A 15697-nucleotide genomic window follows, 5' to 3' on the forward strand; every position below is an offset into this window, starting at 1 on the left:
AAAGTCTCCAATGATCTGTTCCTGGCCAGATCCAAAGCTCTCTATTCTATCCTCATCCTTCTCAATCTATCTGCTGCTTTTGACACTGTTGATCACAGCCTACTCCTTGATACGCTGTCCTCACTTGGATTTCAGGACTCTGTTCTTTCCTGGTTTTCTTCTTATCTCTCCCAGCGTACCTTTAGTGTATACTCTAGTGGATCCTCCTCTACTTCTATCCCACTGTCAGTTGGTGTACCTCAGGGATCTGTCCTGGGACCTCTTCTTTTCTCCATCTAAACTTCTTCCCTTGGTACTCTGATCTCATCCCATGGTTTTCAGTATCATCTTTATGCTGATGATTCCCAGATAGACCTCTCCACACCAGAAATCTCAGCTGAAATCCAGGCCTAAGTATCAGCCTGCCTGTCTGACATTGCTGCTTGGATGTCTCAGCGCCATCTGAAACTAAACATGACCAAGACTAAGCTTCTTATCTTTCCCCTAAACCAATCTCTCCTCCTCCCCCTCCCTTTTCTGCACATATTCAACAGACTGCTAAAACCTGTCGTTTCTTTCTTTATAATATCAGCAAAATTCGCCCTTTCCTTTCTGAGCACACTACCAGAACCCTCATCCACACTCTTATCACTTCTCGCTTAGACTATTGCAACTTGCTTTTCACAGGTCTCCCACTTAGCCATCTCTCCCCTCTTCAATCTGTTCAAAATTCTGCTGCATGGCTAATATTCCGCCAGTGTCGTTATGCTCATATTAGCCCTCTCTTCAAGTCACTTCACTGGCTTCCTATCCATTTCCGCATACAGTTCAAACTCCTCTTATTGACTTATAAGTGCATTCACTCTGCAGCTCCTCAGTACCTCTCCACTCTCATCTCTCCCTACTTTCCTCCCCGGGAACTCCGTTCACTGGGTAAATCTCTCTTATCTGCACCCTTCTCCTCCACCGCTAACTCCAGACTCCGTTCCTTTTATCTTGCTGCACCATATGCCTGGAATAGACTTCCTGAGCCGGTCCGTCAAGCTCCATCTCTGGCCGCCTTCAAATCTAAGCTAAAAGCCCACTTTTTTTATGCTGCTTTTAACTCCTAACCCTTATTCACTTGTTCAGAACCCTTATTTCATCATCCTCACTTTAATATTCCCTTATCTCTTGTTTGTCCTGCTTGTCTGTCCTAATTAGATTGTAAGCTCTGTCGAGCAGGGACTGTCTCTTCATGTTCAGGTGTACAGCGCTGTGTACATCAATCCTACCCGAGCTTGCAATCCAGGTATTATGAGCATGCCAATACCATCACTTAATTTCAGCCCAAGTATAATTAGCAGTCCAGGACTCCCCTTCTCCTCTTGGGTCAATGAGAGGGGATGATTCAGTGGCTTTCACCTGCAGGCAACCAAAGGCCATGTGCTTTCACATGCAACTACTTTTATTCACTTTTAACTCCACCTCCCCTGTCACTCTTCTGTACCAGAGCACTTTTCCTCCGCATTTTGTTGCCCTGAGCTGGGCTTCCTCCCACCCTTGGACCTCCCAGTTACTCCCCTCAGTGACTCCTCCCAGGGACTTACATATGTATTTATTGTCATTTATAGAACAGTAAACTCACCCCTATAATCCTCAAAGTTCCTGCATTTTGTAACTTTCTCCCTCTACAGGCCTATCAACAATTCGAGGGGGGGGGCTCATCCTGTAACAGTCCTATTCTTCATCCCCTGCAGTCGGCTCCAGCCAGGTGCCTACACTATTCCCCTGGCCTGTGGCCTGATGAACACAGATTAAAGGCTAGTTGCTCCTGTGGGTAAGCTCCCCTGCTGTATAGAACCTGATTGGTTGCAATTGTGATACAATAAACATGTGTCTAATAGATCCTTTGCCTTCTCACTCATGTCTTGAGATTCCCCCATACCTGTATGTGGTTAATTTCCCTTTCGTCCTCACCAATGTACACCATTGCTGTAAATCTGTAAGTGTGTCAATAGAAAGCTTCTGTCACAGAACATGCAGACCTATCAACCCCAGCCTCCCTTCAGAACAGAGCTTTTGAGCCCTTACGCCAAGCCCCTCCCTGCCCATCTTCAAGTCTTTGCTTAAAACCCACGGAGGTGAGAGGCGCTGTCAGGTCAGTGCAGGGGGCCTGGCACAGAGGGGGGAGGGAGCGGCGGCGAGGAGGGTAGCTGAAAATCTCGCCCATTTTTACTGGCTTAACGGCTAGTATATATATAAATTGATAAGATAAGTACACCTTTTAAAGGATTTTGATTAATACATTATTTTGAGGTATTTGTGGAACATTAAATAAAAAGTGAAGATGGCAAAGTGAGGAAGGTTTTTTATGCCGATGATAACTCCAGCTCTGAAGGGTTTGCTTACCTGGAGCTTTATTGAGGCTTTTTCCTTCCAATTTTTGCTTTCTCAAGAGGTTTGCTTAAGGGGGAATACTTTTGATGTGCTTTACAGGGAAGAGTATACAGTGTGTTGCTGTAAAAATCTATAAGGTGCTACCGGCCTCTGTCATTAACTCCAAACTAAAACTGGCAGAGGCTAGAACCCATTCCCATATGACAGGACTGGTTATGATGCTATAGAATCATTTTAAGTGTAGTTTTACTATGAGATTGTATTGGTAAAGAGAGTTCTTGGTTGCTTATGGAGCTCTTAAACCTTATTCTTGTAGTGTCGTCATATTTTCAAAGTTTAATTTTTATTTCCTTTTGGCTGTATCTGTGAATACATTGTTTCACGGTGGTTCAGTGTCACCTTTAACACCAGCATTTTTTTCTACAGTTTAGTCGCTGCATTACTTCTCAGCTCATCAAGTGGTTTAGCAACTTCCGTGAGTTCTACTATATGCAAATGGAAAAATTTGCTCGGCAAGCCAGTGTAGAAGGCATCGATCCAAAGGACCTGACAATGTCCCGTGACTCGGACCTCTTCCAGGCCCTCAACATGCACTACAACAAAGCCAATGATTTCCAGGTATAAGCAAGTTTACGCTACAAGCTGAAAAGACAGAAACGTAATGGCTTTGGTATTTAATCCCAGTCCTAGAGGGTTGCCCACAGTTAGGTTTTCAGGATATCCCTAATAAATATGCAGGAGAGAGATTTCTATGCCTACTACCTCCATGGTAGCTTCAGTATAATTTGGAAGTGTCTTGAGTACTTCGTGGATGATATTACAATTGCGAGTCAATACGCTCTCTTCAGCTGGAGTTTGCAAAGTGACGCATTGAGAATAAATTGATTGGAAGTTTTGGTGACGGATATTAAAAGAAGAAGGAGACTTGAATTTTCATCTTCTATATGGACAAATTACAATCTAGATTTTCTCATAGAGCTTTATAAGCATATTATCGCATATGTCACATGAAGTGGTGTGTGAAACTCTGGGTTTAAAAGGAGTCTGGATAGATTCCTGAAGGAAAGGTCCATTGATCAATATTAAATTTTGGGTTTTTGCCAGGTTCTTGGGGCCTGGAGTGGCCACTGTCGGAGACGGAGTGCTGGGCTTGATGGCCAGCGTGGCTGTGCTTATTCTTATGTACTTTAAATACTTTTGCTTTTAGATATGAGTGAGAGGAATGCATGGTTAAGATTGTGAGAATAAATTTTATTTGTTCTAAAAAGTATTTTGAATAAAGTGAATTTTGCAAAGATAAAACAGCAATTAGGTACTATTTTATAGCATATTGAATGTAACTAGGAGAAAGGATTTACTCAGTTGATATTAATATAATGCATATTCATTAGGCATATCCTGACAACCTGACCTGCTGGCAGCCCTGCAAGACTGGGAGCATATATGAAGGCTCTAGAATCTAATAATATATTACAGCAAAGCATGAGACAATTAGGCTCATTTTCGAAAGAGGACGTCCATCTTTTGACATAAATCGGAAGATGGACGTCCTTCTCCCAGAGACGTCCAAATCAGTATAATCGAAACCCGATTTTGGACGTCTTCAACTGCAGTCCGGCGCCAAGGACGTCCAAAGTTCAAGGGGGTGTGTTGGAGGCGTAGCGAAGGTGAGACTTGGGCATGCCTTACACTTGGACATCTTTGACAATTGAAAGACTGGACATCCAAATGGCAGATGAAATTTAATGTGGACAAATGCAAAGTGATGCACATTGGAAAGAATAATCAGAATCATAGTTACCCGATGCTAAGATTCACCTTAGGAGTCATCACTCAAGAAAAAGATCTAAGTGTCATTGTAGGCAATATACTGAAATCTTCTGGCCAGTGTGCGGCGACAGCCAAAAAAATCAAACAGGATGCTAGGAATTATTAGGAAAGGGATGCAAAATAAGACCAAGAATACTACAATGCCTCTGTATCACTCCATGGTCCAACCACACCTTGTGTATTGTGTACAGTTTGGGTCACTGTATCTTAAAAAAGATACAGCAGAATTAGAAAAGGTTCAAAGAAGGGTGACCAAAATGATTAAGGGGATGGAACTCCTCTCATATGAGGAAATGCTTAAGAGATTAGGACTCGTCAGCTTAGAAAAGAGATAGCTGAGGGGGGATATGATGGAGATCTACAAAATACTTAATGGTGTAGAACGGTTAAACGTAAATCGATTTTTTTTACTCTTTCAAATGAAAAAAGTACAAAGACTAGGGACACTCAAGAAAGTTACATGGTACTACTTTTAAAATGAACAGGAGGAAATATTGTTTTGCTTTGACTGAAGTCGAGAGTTGCAAGAGGACAGAAATTTCACCAGTTCCCAATGGAATCTCCTCCATCCCCGCCTGTCCCCTGTGCTAAAATAACTTGACTTGTGGTAAAATAACCCAAATTAACAGTAGCCCATGTTGATAACTTTACCTCTCAGTGCTTATGGGGATTTCAATGCTAATTTTTTAAAATGCTATTATAATTGCTAAGCAAGCTTACTACTACTACTACTTAACACTTATATAGTGCTACCAGGCATATGCAGCGCTGTACACCATACACATAAAGAAAGTCCCTGCTCAAAAGAGCTTACAATCTAATAAGACAGGTAACAGACAGAACAACTAAGAGGCAGGGGGAATTAAAGAGGAGGGGATAAAGGTACAGGCAAGTGAGCAGTGGTTAGGACTTAAAAGCAGCGTCAAAGAGGTGGGCTTTTAGCTTGGACTTAAAAATGGCCAAAGATGGGGCTAGACGTACATGCTCAGAAAGTCCATTCCAGGCGCGTGGCGCAGCGAGATGGAAGGAACAGAGTCTGTAATTAGCAGTAGAGGAGAAGGGGGCTGACAAGAGAGATTTGTCAACAGAACGAAGTGTTCGAGGAGGGGTGTAGGGAGAGACAAGAGTGGAGAGGTACTGGGTAGCAGCAGAGTGAATACACTTATAGGTCAGTATGAGAAATTTGAATTGGATGCGGAAACGGATAGGGAGCCAGTGAAGTGATTTGAGGAGGGGGCTAATATGAGCGTAGCGACTTTGGCGGAAAATGAGTCGTGCAGCAGAGTTTTGGACTGATTGAAGAGGGGAGAGAGGGCTAAGTGGGAGGCCGGTGAGAAGCAGGTTGCAATAGTCTAGGCGAGAGGTGATGAGTGTGGATGAGGGTTCTAGTAGAGTGTTCAGAGATGAAGGGATGGATTTTGCTGATGTTATAGAGAAAGAAATGTCAGGTTTTGGCAATCTGCTGAATGTGAGCAGAGAAGGAGAGAGAGGAGTCGAAGATGACCCCAAGGTTACAAGCTGGTGAGACAGGGAGAATGAGAGTGACATCCACAGAAATAGAATAGCTTAGAAACAGAAGGAAAGGATAGGTAGACTGGCCTGGCACTACACTTCCACGGGAACCCCGCAGGACCTGTGTCCATCCCCGTGGATCTGGAAGGGATCCCCATGGTATTCCCGCTAACCTCGTTTCTATGCAGCTCTATAGACTGCAGCTGCTCTTTGCTGCCCCCTACCTGATGATGGTTCTTTGAGTTGTGTGGCTGTCAGGACCTATTTTTTTGCTTTGACTGCAGCTGCTCTTTGCTTCCTCCCAGACGCTGTTGCTCTAGGTGACCACAGCCCATCTAGTCTGCATAATGGTTGGGCCTGCCTTGTACACCTCCTTCTCAGTCTCACAGTCTCTCTGGCCTCCTGTTTCTTGGTCGATGACTCCTAACATGGAACTTTGCATTACATAGCTATAATTCGGGTTCCTCTTTCCCACATGCATCACTTTGCAGTTGCTCACATTAAACATCATCTGCCATTTAGACGCCCAGTCTCCCAGTCTCATAAGGTCCTCTTGTCATTTTTCACAGTCTTCTTGCGATTTAACAACTTTGAATAACTGTGTCATCAGCAAATTTAATTACCTCACTAGTTACTCCCATCTCTAGCTCATTTATAAATATGTTAAAGAGCAGCGGTCCCAGCAAAGACCCCCAGTAACCACCCTTCTCCACTGAGAATACCGACCATTTAACCCTACTCTCTGTTTTCTTTTTTTTTTTTATTTGCATGAAGTCTTTATTGACAAGTAAAACAATTAATACACCATGTATTTCACATTACTACTACTACTACTACTTAACATTTCTAAAGCGCTACCAGGGTTACGCAGCGCTGTACAATTTAACACAGAGGACAGTCCCTGCTCGAAGGAGCTTACAATCTAAAGGACAAAAAGTGCAGTCAATCAAATTGGGGCAGTCTAGATTTCCTTAGAAGTATAATGGTTAGGTGCCGAAGGTGACATTGAAGAGGTGGGCTTTGAGCAAGGATTTGAAGATGGGCAGGGCGGAGGCTTGGCATATGGGCTCAGGGAGTTGATTCCAAGCATAGGGTGAGGCGAGGCAGAAAGGGCGGAGCCTGGAGTTGGTGGTGGTGGAGAAGGGTACTGAGAGAAGGGATTTGTCCTGTGAGTGGAGGTTACGGGTAGGAGCGTAAGGGGAGATTGAGGGTAGAGAGGTAATCCAAGTAAACATAACACAGGTCACTGACATTGTACCAAACAGATGATACAAAGCATGGCGAGCCTCTCGTTATGGTCCAAATGAGCACATCTTAATTCACATGTATGTTTGTTTAACTATTAAATTTAAGCAGTCCAAAACTCCAGTCTTTATAAAATGTATGTTGTTCTCCCATTCCCACCCCTCATTCAACCCAAAGCCCAAGCCCTCCCGCCCTCCCTTCCCCCCTCCGGGTCTCGCGCCACCTTAACCTATAACATCAACCTAGTTATGCATGAAGGGTAAAAGGATCCCAGATCAGGCGCCATCTACTCAATTGGTTGCGCCTTTCCGCTAATAATCTTTCCATCTCACATACATGCCTCAATTTTTGGAGCCACTGAGTGTTTTCTATTTTTTAACCAGTTTTTAATCCACATAGGACACTACCTCCTTCCTCTGGAGTCTTTCATGAGGTAATTTGTCAAACGCCTTTTGAAAATCCAGATACACAATATTGACCGGCTCACCTTTATCCACGTTTGTTCAACCTTCAAAGAAATGTAGTAGCTTGGTGAGGCAAGATTTCCTTTCACTAAATCTGTGTTGGTTTTGTCTCATTAATCCATGCTTTTGAATATGCTCTGTAATTTTGTTCTTTATAGTAGTCTCTACCATTTTGCCTGGCACCTCGTCAGATTCTGGAAAGCAAGTTATTAAGGGGGCAATTCATCAAGGTGCGGTAAAAGATCGCCTTTTACTGCACCTTGATTCCCCATGAAATTCAGCAATTTGCAGGATCCTGATACCACAGGTTGCTGAATCCCATGGTAAAAGAATAACACTGCTTATGACGCACCTTGCAAACAGCATTATTTTATGTGTCTGGGAGAACTGGGCCGCAAAACGGGGGTTATTTTACTGTGTATATTGCTGCAAGTCATGTTAGGGTATTTGTGTAGTAATAAGATGCAAAACATGCATTTGCATGTTTTACGTTACATTATCACTTAACCCGTGGCAACTTAACATATTGTCAGGTGGTGTTAGGGCTGTTTCAGTCACATTGCCCTAACGCTGCTTGATGAATTTCTCCCTAAATCTAAAATCCAAATTCAAGATAAATTAAATCTCAAACGGAGCAGAAGAGGTAAATGGTATGGCAGCAGACCAGAAGAAATTCTTAGAACAGTGAAGAAAGCTGAGGAGCAGTAAGCAGGAAACCGCACATATGCTCCCAAAAGTTTACTAAAAAGCTCTAGATCTAACCTGTGTTGGAACTGTAGTTCTTGCATATGAAATAAATAAATAATGGTGTTTAATTCTTTGTATACTGATGGTATGTTTGGTTGCAGGTTCCAGAGCAGTTCCTGAACACTGCCACGGTTACTCTGCGTGAGTTTTTCAGTGCTGTCAACACTGGGAAAGACCTGGATCCATCCTGGAAGAAATCCATCTATAAGATAATCTGTAAACTGGACAGTGACATTCCAGAAGTGTTCAAGTCTCCCACTTACCCACATGGAATACATTAGGACTACATTGAGCATTAACACAACAAATGTAGCCCAGGCCAAAGAAAAAAAAATCCAGAAGACAAGTGGCGTGGTCTGAAAAACTATTGTCAATTATTCTGTGCATTATTACAATTTTAGAGAATAAAACACCCAGCATGGCCATGTTTCACCCAAATGGCTGCATTAGGGATAACAAAAAAAAATTCAAAATAATACAGCAAAAAAAAAAAATAGTTGTAAGTACATAAATGAATGGACAAATCAACAACATATAACTTCCAATAAAGCGAAGATACTTACTTGTAGCAGGTATTCTCTGAGGACAGGAGGCTCTATATTCTCACATGTGGGTAATGCGGTCCATGCTGCCGTGAGCTTGTATGAAGCTTTTACAGAGCTCTTTATAGAATTGTGCTCCACCGAGCATGCGAAAGTGCCTTCCCACCTGACCAATAATAGTACAATACTATAACATACTACGAAGAAGAAACAACTCCAAAGGGAGGTGACAGAGTATGCGAGAATATAAAGCCTGCTGTCCTTGGAGAATACCTGCTACAGGTAAGTATCTTCGCTTTGTCCGAGGACAAGCAGGCTAATATTCTTACATGTGGGGAATCCCTAGCTACCAAGCTCACTGGAAACAACCACCAAAGATGAATTGGACCACGCAACGGCGGTCAGTTGGAGAATGCACAGCTAGGGAGGTCCGCCTCAGAAGATGTTGTAAAGTGCCAAAGGAAGCAGGATACGATAACCTACACTCTGGTAGTTATAACACGTGGAGAGGTAGAGATAGCACCATGAAGTGAAAAGATGGTTCAAGAGAATAGAGGGGGATGGGGGTATAGTTTCGGGAAGGGCAATATTCCTTGCATATTGGAGAGTCATGTGCAATATTAGCCCGGAGAGTAATCCTTTGAAGGAACATATTCAGAGGTCTCGACTGTAAATAAACAAGGTAATACATAGAGTAAAACACGAGACATAATTATTGGAGTTTAATATAAAAGTTTATTGGTTATAGTTATGCAGTTGACTTGTAATTATACAGGAACACATTCATGAATACTTAAGAAGGAAAGGAAGGGGTGGAAAGATTGGGGGGGGGGGGAATTGGATGACAGACGTTTTGGGTTCATTAATATATGACAGAATTATTTGTTATCAGATTTATATTGATTGATATGGAATTGTCTACCATGTGATCTCATCAATAACAATCGTTGAAACATTAAAAGTTAAACATAGAGCATGGTAAAAGAAAAAAAGGGGGGGAGATAAAAGTTATATAAAATTTGATGGCTGTACGTAATGCTGTATTCTTGACGTGTTGCTCTACTGAGCTCTGTGTTAAGGTGGATTTGTACTTTTTGACTTGTCATCAATAAAAACCGTTGAAAACACAAACACACCAGCGAAGTGGAATTGCCATAACAGGTGGGAGGAGGAGGGGTGAAAATGTTAAAGTTTGATGACTGTACACCATGTATATCTGTTATGTTGTTCTCTTAAGTGTTGCAATACTGTACTATAGCCAATATGATGAGGTGGACTTCTATTTCTTGCTGTGTTTTCAAATAAAAACCGTTGAAACATAAAACAGCCACAGCATCTTTTGAGACCTTTGCTGGGGAACCGGATTTATCTTTTCTGGTTTGCTATTTTAGGGCTCAACGCAGGAATCAGTAGCTTGATTTTGAAATGGAGCCCTTACGAATTCTGTTTCACAAGAACTGTTTGAGTTTAGATAATTAATAGATTACTTACATTTTAGAAAACTAAGGCTATTGGTCAAGCCTGGTGTGAGTTCATATATGTGCTACAATAATGTTTCTTAAAACAGTGGTATTTGTTCTAGTGTCTGTGATATGATATTGTTATTCAGAGAACCCCTGGGATTTAGAGGTACAATTATTTTACTGGATTTTTGTCAGCCATTTTTGGAACTAAAATGTTTTTCTCTATATTTTTTGTTCTGTATGGTTTTATGTCATTTAGGGGCCCTTTCCCAAAGTGTGGTAGGTTTTACACTTAACCGCACTTTTAACACAAATGCTTACCTGACCATAACACAGTGCAGGACCAACAGGAAATAAATTAATAAATTGCTCCAGAGTGGGGGTTCTGTTCACCCCTCTGGCATTCCTCCCCTCCCCCCCCCCCGTTTTCCCCATTACATTGTCCAATGTCACAGTAGCACCAGCCCACCCCACACTCCCGATACATATAGTCAGCTCCCCATAACCCCAATTCACATAGCCCCTTTCTACCCCTGATTTGCATAAACAGACCCCCTATCCCAGATGTATATGAAAAAATTACCCCCAGTACCATGAGACTATCGTCAGGGGTCATTGGTGCCATTTTGGATTCTAGTCTCTTCCCGGGTGGCATCAAGGTGGGGTCACTGCTATATGGGAAACCACTGACCATCATTGAGAATCCACAGGGTGAGGTCCAAGGATGGGGAGGGAGGGGTGGGTTAGGATAGATTATGGCATTTTTTTTTCAAGAGGGGGCAAGATACGTGTGTCACGGGCTGGGTTATTGGGGATGTGCTTATGTGGATTGGGGGTGTGGGCACTGTTTATATGGATCGAAGGTACAGAAGGATCTGTTTGGGTGGATCAGGGGTGCAGGTGACTCTGTTTATGTGGAATGGGGTGTATGAGGGGTGGCTCTGTTTATGTGAATCAGGGGCATAGGAGGGGACTAGTGCTATTGTGACATTAGACAGTGTAACAGGAGATACCATATGAACATAAGAATAGCCATACTGGGTCAGACCAATGGTCCATCTAGCCCAGTATCCTGCTTCTGACAGTGGCCAATCTAGGTCACAAGGACATGGCAGAAACCCAATTAGTAGCAACATTTAAAGCTACCAATCCAGGGCAAGGAGACTATGGACTTTTCCTTCAGGAACTTGTCCAAACCTTTTTTAACCGAGACACATTAACCGTTTCCAGAGATTAACTAGTCATAGAGCAGAAAAATATTTCCTCCTATAAGTCTGCCCAGCACTATCCCTGTCTCCCACCACCGGCTCTGGCACAGACCGTATAAGTCTGCCTAGCACTATCCCCGCCGCCCAACCACCAGCCCCGGCACAGACCGTATAAGTCTGCCCAGCACTATCCCTGCCTCCCACCACCGGCTCTGGCACAGACCGTATAAGTCTGCCCAGCACTATCCCCGCCGCCCAACCACCAGTCCCGGCACAGACTGTATAAGTCTGCCCAGCACTAGTCCCGCCTCCCAACCACCAGCTCTGCCACCCATTCTAGGCTAAGCTCCTGAGGATCCCTTCCTTCTGCACAGGATTCCTTTATGTTTATCCCACGCATGTTTGAATTCCGTTACCGTTTTCATCTCCACCACCTCCCGCGGGAGGGCATTCCAAGCATCCACCACCCTCTCCGTGAAAAAATACTTCCCGACATTCTTCTTGAGTCTGCCCCCCTTCAATCTCATTTCATGCCTTCTCGTTCTACTGCCTTCACATCTCCGGAAAAGGTTCGTTTGCGGATTAATACCTTTCAAATATTTGAACGTCTGTATCATATCACCCCTGTTCCTCCTTTCCTCCAGGGTATACATTTTCAGGTCCGCAAGTCTCTCCTCATACGTCTTGTAACGCAAATCCCATACCATCCTCGTAGCTTTTCTTTGCACCGCTTCAATTCTTTTTACATCCTTAGCAAGATACGGCCTCCAAAACTGAACACAATACTCCAGGTGGGGCCTCACCAACGACTTGTACAGGGGCATCAACACCTCTTTTCTTCTGCTGGTCACACCTCTCTCTATACAGCCTAGTAACCTTCTAGCTACGGCCACCGCCTTGTCACACTGTTTCATCGCCTTCAGATCCTGAGATACTATCACCCCAAGATCCTTCTCCCCATCCGTACCTAGCAGACTCTCACCGCCTAACACATATGCATTCTATCGTCTGCTGCCTGTCTCTGACTATTGCCTGAACCCCGATATTCTCCGCTTGCTGCATGCCTCTGACTATTGCCTGAACCCCGATACTCTCTGCTTGCTTCCTGTCTGACTATTGCCTGAACCCCGATATACTCTTCTGCCTGCTGCCAGCCCTAAGACTCCATTAGTTTCTGATTACTCCTTCTGTTTGCCTGACGAGTTTGACTCCTGCTTGTTCCTGACTTTCCTCGCTTGCTGCCAGCCCTGACCTCTGCCGGTTCTTGTCGAACCCTGCTTCTGCCTAGCTAGGGTGTTTACCCTGAGGGGTTATCCTGAACCCTGGCCTCTGCCTAGCTAGGGTGTTTACCCTGAGTGCCTATCCTGAACCCTGCTTGTATATCCTGAGCCGTGCCTCTGCCTAGCTAGGGCGTTTACCCTGAGTGTATATCCTGAACCCTGCTTGTATATCCTGAGTGTACATCCTGAATCCTGTCTCTGTCTAGCTAGTGTGTATTTCCTGGGTGCTTATCCTGTATCCTGCCTCTACCTAGCTAGTGGGTTTACCCTGTGAGTATTCCCTGAACCCCGTTCTGCCTAGCTTGATGTGTGCCCTAGTCCTTGCTCCTGTTATGCTTTTGTTCGTCTTGTCTCCCTGGTCTGTCTTGTGTTCCTTGCTAGGAGCAGCGCAGCAGATTTCAGTCTGAGTCTAGTAGTTAGTCTAGCTTCCTCGTGTTCCCTGACCCAGGGTGGGTCCTCTGGATCTCCAGTACCAGCCTCGTCCTGCAAGTCCTGTCGGCCACCCGCACGCTGGAGCACAACTCCAGGGGAACGGTGGTCAAGTGCAGGTGAAGCTGTTCCTGTTCTGCTGGTTCCAGTTGCCTGCCTCAGTCCCAACTCCAGTCCAGAGGTCCAGCCCTGTCCTTCCATGTATCCAGTTCCAGAGTGGTCTTGCCTGCTGCTGCCACTCCTCGGCAGTGGTCCAAGGGCTCACGTATTCCGGTGCTGCCTCGAGGACCTGACAGAATATCAAGCGAGCGTGGAATCTTTTCAATACGCAGTTTTTTCAGTTCTTACAGGTGAGGGATTATTATCAAAAGTTGGCGCAATCTGTGGGTTCCCCGGCGAGTTTCACAGCCTTAGACAAAATATTCCTTGCCATGCCAGCCTCCTCTAACAGACTTTCTCAGTGGTATCAAATTATAGCAGATAATAGAGGGGCTCCACATTTGGAAGGGCTGGCCTCACTTTGGAGTGCAGACTCCAAAGTGATTTCCCGAGAGCACTTGGGAGAGGCCTTTGAGATGATCCTCAAGATTACAATGAACGCTGCCCTCCAGGACATCCACTATCGAATACTTTACAGAGTATATATTACTCAGCAGCATGGGAGGGAGATGGGTCTCTGGGATGATGGCCAGTGTATAAAATGTCATGCTGCTGTGGATATTCTACTCCATTCTTTTTTGGAATGTCCAGTACTTTCGAAGTTATGGAACCACTCTCTGGCGGTTATTGAACAGTCCCTGCAGTGGCCCTTTGAATGGTCATATACTACGCTACTATTGTTTGATGTAGGACAGCTCAGGGGGGTTTAACCAATGTCCAATGTCAATTTGTTTTGTTAGCCACATTGTTAGTCAAAAAATGCATACTGCAGTCTTGGGTAGATCTGGCACCTCCATCGATAGTTAAATGGCATAATTTGATGAAGGAGGTGGTGGAGAGGGTGTCTCTTCAATATTCTTCTGCTGCTTCAAGGAGGCAAAGGCTGTACCGAGACGTATGGAAGAATTACTCTTCAGTGGGTTTTGATGCAGGGGCTGGGGATCTTCGGGACTTTTAGTGGGGAGACTTCCTGAAGGCGAATGTGTAGTGGAGTCCTGGGAAGGGAGAGGGAGGGGGGATGGGGGTGGGGGAAATGGAAAGGACCGATTTAAAAAAAAGCCGAGGGGAAGTACGGTTCTTTTTAACATAGTACATCTTTGCTCTTCGTTGGGTTATGAGCTGTTTGAAGTCTGTTTAATTTAATCGTTATATGCCTTGTAATTCGTATGGTAATTGCAAGATGTTGCTTCTGCCCAGGCATCAATAAAGATATTAAAAAAAAAAAGAATCTATCTGTAATGTCTAGAATACTTCCCTTCTCTTTTGTACTTAGAATATGTGATGGCAGCCTTAGCAAGGAGTTTAATTCCAATGATTTTGTAATAACATGACCAAGCCATTAAAATTCAATTTTACTAACACCGCCTATGTAGAGATGGTGGATAGAACTATAAGAGGATATAATATAGATGGAGAACTGTAAAAAGTACAATACCATAGTGCGCCATGAGTATTTTCAGGTGAGCTTTCTTGTGGTTCTGTCCAATATAACTGAATCCAACAATCACTTGAAGGTGTTCTAGGAAAAGAAGAGTCATTAAAGTCAATATCCTCATCCTTACAGATTTCATTCTCTATAAGTGTTAGATTTGATTATGTGTGCTGGAAGAACACTGATGATACACATCTCTATTTAGTTAATGTAACCAAAATGTATTTTCATAAGTTGCTCAACTACTATGACATAATAGGACCAGCCTAATGGTTAGTGCAGTGGCCTGAGAACCAGAGGAGCCAGGTACAGGGGCCCTTTTACAAAGCTGCGTAGGTGCCTATATGCACCCAACGCGTATCAATTTTGAGTTACTGCCCGGCCACCGCGTGGCCCTCGTGGTAATTTCATTTTTGACGCGCATCCGCTACATTTGCCAGAAAATATTTTTATTTTCTGGCGTGCAGGCAGTAATCGGCATTTTACGCGCATAGACCATTACTGCTCGGTTACCACATGAGACCTTACTGCTAGATCAGACCCAAAATGGACGCACAGCAATTTTCATTTTGCCGCACATCCATTTCCAGCACAAATTTTAAAAAGACCTGATTTACAGGTGTGCTGAAAAATGATTTGGTGTGTGCCCAAAACACACATCTACACTACCGGTGGCCATTTTTCAGTACGCCTCTGTAAAAGGACCCCTCAGTTCCCACTACAGCTCCTTGGACAAGTTGCCTAACCCTCCATAGATTACAAGCACACTAGGGACAAAGAAGTACCGGCATCTTATATATGTAAACTGCTTTGGTTGTCCCCACAGAAAGGCAGTATATCAAATCCATGATCCTTTAATTGGTTGTTGAATGTGTCTTTTATCCCTGGGACAAAAGGACCTCCCATAGGACAATATGTAAATATCTGTTTGACTGGTATATATTTTAGGGGGTCTTTTACGTAGGCAAATCGGCAAATGCTAAAGATGCCCATAGGAATATATTGGCATCTTTAGTGTTTAGCGTGCA

General features: G+C 43.8%; 1 protein-coding gene across 1 annotated transcript in view; it reads left to right on the top strand.

Annotated features, from left to right (window-relative positions):
* PROX2 (prospero homeobox 2) overlaps positions 1–8608 on the top strand; it is a 28967-nt gene extending 20359 nt beyond the window's left edge. The window contains exons 2-3 of the mRNA XM_030213731.1: positions 2785–2976; positions 8258–8608. Coding sequence (XP_030069591.1) covers positions 2785–2976; positions 8258–8437 — 372 coding nt within the window. The 3' untranslated portion in view covers positions 8438–8608. The remainder of the gene's footprint in view (positions 1–2784; positions 2977–8257) is intronic.
* Positions 8609–15697: the final 7089 nt, after the last annotated feature.

The sequence above is a fragment of the Microcaecilia unicolor genome, chromosome 9 (assembly GCF_901765095.1).
Source record: "Microcaecilia unicolor chromosome 9, aMicUni1.1, whole genome shotgun sequence".
In the NCBI taxonomy this organism is placed as follows: Eukaryota; Metazoa; Chordata; class Amphibia; order Gymnophiona; family Siphonopidae; genus Microcaecilia; species Microcaecilia unicolor.